General features: G+C 40.7%; 1 protein-coding gene across 1 annotated transcript; it reads right to left on the bottom strand.

Moving 5' to 3' along the window:
* Positions 1 to 1,500: 1,500 nt before the first annotated feature.
* LOC149196186 (uncharacterized) lies at positions 1,501 to 1,989 on the bottom strand. The gene has a single exon (XM_089408211.1). It carries the CDS (start codon positions 1,987 to 1,989, stop codon positions 1,501 to 1,503), a length of 489 nt encoding a protein of 162 aa, XP_089264337.1.
* Positions 1,990 to 2,279: the final 290 nt, after the last annotated feature.

The raw sequence follows: 2,279 nt of genomic DNA, 5'->3' as shown, positions 1-2,279 counted from the left end.
AGGATCTAACTTCTTCCTATCTACCTTAGGTATATGAGCATAAGCTTTTGACCCAAATATTCTTAAATGACTCACTGCTGGTTTGAATCCAAACAATGCTTCAAAAGGGGTTTTGAAGCCTAGACATCTAGTAGGACTCCTATTCTTTAAATATACAGCAGTGTTAATAGCTTCTGCCCAAAGACCATTTGATAGACCCTTACCTTGAAGCATGCTCCTTGCGCACTCCACAAGGGTTCTGTTCTTTCGTTTTGCCACTCCATTCTGTTGTGGAGTGTGAGGCACTGTAAACTATTGCACAATCCCATGATGCTTGCAGAAATCCATGAACTCTCCCAACTTGTATTCTCCCCCTTGATCTGAGCGGAGAATTTTTATCCTTTTTCTTGTCTGGTTTTCTACCATGGATTTAAACTCTTTAAAATACTGAAAAGCTTGACTCTTTTTACTCAGAAAGTATACCCATGAAAATCTAGTGCAATCATCTGTAAATAAGAGAAAGTAATATGCTCCTCCTAATGACCTGGTTTGCATGGGTCCACAGATGTCTGTATGCACCAGTTCTAAAATATCTCTTTCCTTTCTTTTAACATGCAAAGGGAACTCTTCTCTATGCATTTTCCCTAATGCACATCCATCACAATCTAGCTTAACATTATGGAAAACAGGGAGTCCATCGACCATACCTTTTCTCTGAAGTAGGATGAGGTCTTGCAGATTAAGATGGCCGAATCTCTGATGCCAGAGATTTTCGGCTGTCGATCCAGCTGCAACCATTGCCTGCTGTGGCATACTCTTCACATCTAGTCTGTACAGGTTCCCCACATGCACTCCTGTTGCAACTGTTTCCATCTGGCTATCCTTAATGACACAATTAGTCTTAAAGAATTGAACTTGCATGTCTTGATCAGTAATCATTGAGACAAAGACCAAATTTTTCTTAATTCCTAGAACATACAATACATTTTTAAGATGTCTAATGTCACCGCTAGGTAATTTTACAGGAATGTCACCATGTCCTTTGATCTCATGTCCACTATCATCTCCTAAATAGATTTTCGACCCACATGAAGTTTCTTCAAGAAATTCAAACCAATCCTTCTTACCAGTCATATGTGAGGATGCGCCCGAGTCAACATACCATATGTCGTCCTCATCTCCATTTAAAGCTGAAAGAGCACAATCGACTATAAACAGTCGAAGTTCGTGGCTATGATCCTCCTCTTCATTAACGAAGTAACTCTTATGTTTTCTCTGTTTGTTTCTTCCTTCATCTGCCTGCCTCTTATAACAATCTCTAATCTCATGTCCAGGTTTCCCACAGTAAAAACATTTCTTGATGGGAAAATTATTAGCAGACATACCTTTAAACAGTCTCTTTTGAAATGTGTTGGCTCCTTTCTGCTGTTGCTGTTGCGGTTGCTGATGCTACTTCCCTTTAAACTGTCTCCTTTTTTCCATCAGAGCAAGGTCATTGCTCTGTGATTTCAAATTTTGTCGTCACTCTTCTTCCTGTATCAGAATCCCTGTCAACTCTTCAAATGAAGGGGCTTTCTCCCTTGCTGACAGCCCTGTGATGAATGTCTGATAATCATCAGTCATTCCGTTCAACGTGATCGTGACCAGATCTGAATCGGAAACTTTCTCTTCGATATCTCCCAATCTGTCCTTCAGGTCTTTGACTCTAGCAATGAATCCAGCAGCGGATTCATTCTCCTCCATCTTCAATGCAAACAGCTTGCCTTTGAGTGACAAGACACGGTTTGTATTCTGCGTCTGGTATAGGTTTTTGATCGTCGTCCAAATGTCAGTGGCCGATTTACAGTCTCTAATATGTGGGATAACATTGTCCTTGACAGACATCTTCAATATGACCTTTGCTTTTGTCTCCCTTTTATCCCAATCTTGTTCTTGTGTGGCTGATCCTGATCTCAGCTCACTTCCTGTAACGATCGACCACGCATTTGCACTTTCAAGTAAAGTCTGCATCTTGAATTTCCAGTTGTTGAAATTCGATCCATCGAGTTTGCCAGACTCGTGGAGATACGATTCTAGACTGTTATTCATATTAGATTGATAAAATTTCTGATCCTCTGATGAATAAGTCTATCGAACTGAACACTTTCAGGATACTAAAAAAAAATCACCACATACCAGATCCGAACCTCTGTTTTGCTGAAAAAAAAAATTATCTTCAATGAGCCACCACCGGGCAAGTCCGATCTGCTGCCACCGAACAGATCCGGAACTCCAATGCGCCACCACCGGGCAAATCCAAT

The sequence above is a fragment of the Pinus tabuliformis genome, chromosome 2_2 (genome assembly GCF_031772625.1).
Source record: "Pinus tabuliformis cultivar Carrire ecotype Pingquan chromosome 2_2, CPIR1, whole genome shotgun sequence".
In the NCBI taxonomy this organism is placed as follows: domain Eukaryota; kingdom Viridiplantae; phylum Streptophyta; class Pinopsida; order Pinales; family Pinaceae; genus Pinus; species Pinus tabuliformis.
Note: the sequence above shows the minus strand (reverse complement) of the source record. Positions and strands in the feature narration are given on the sequence as shown.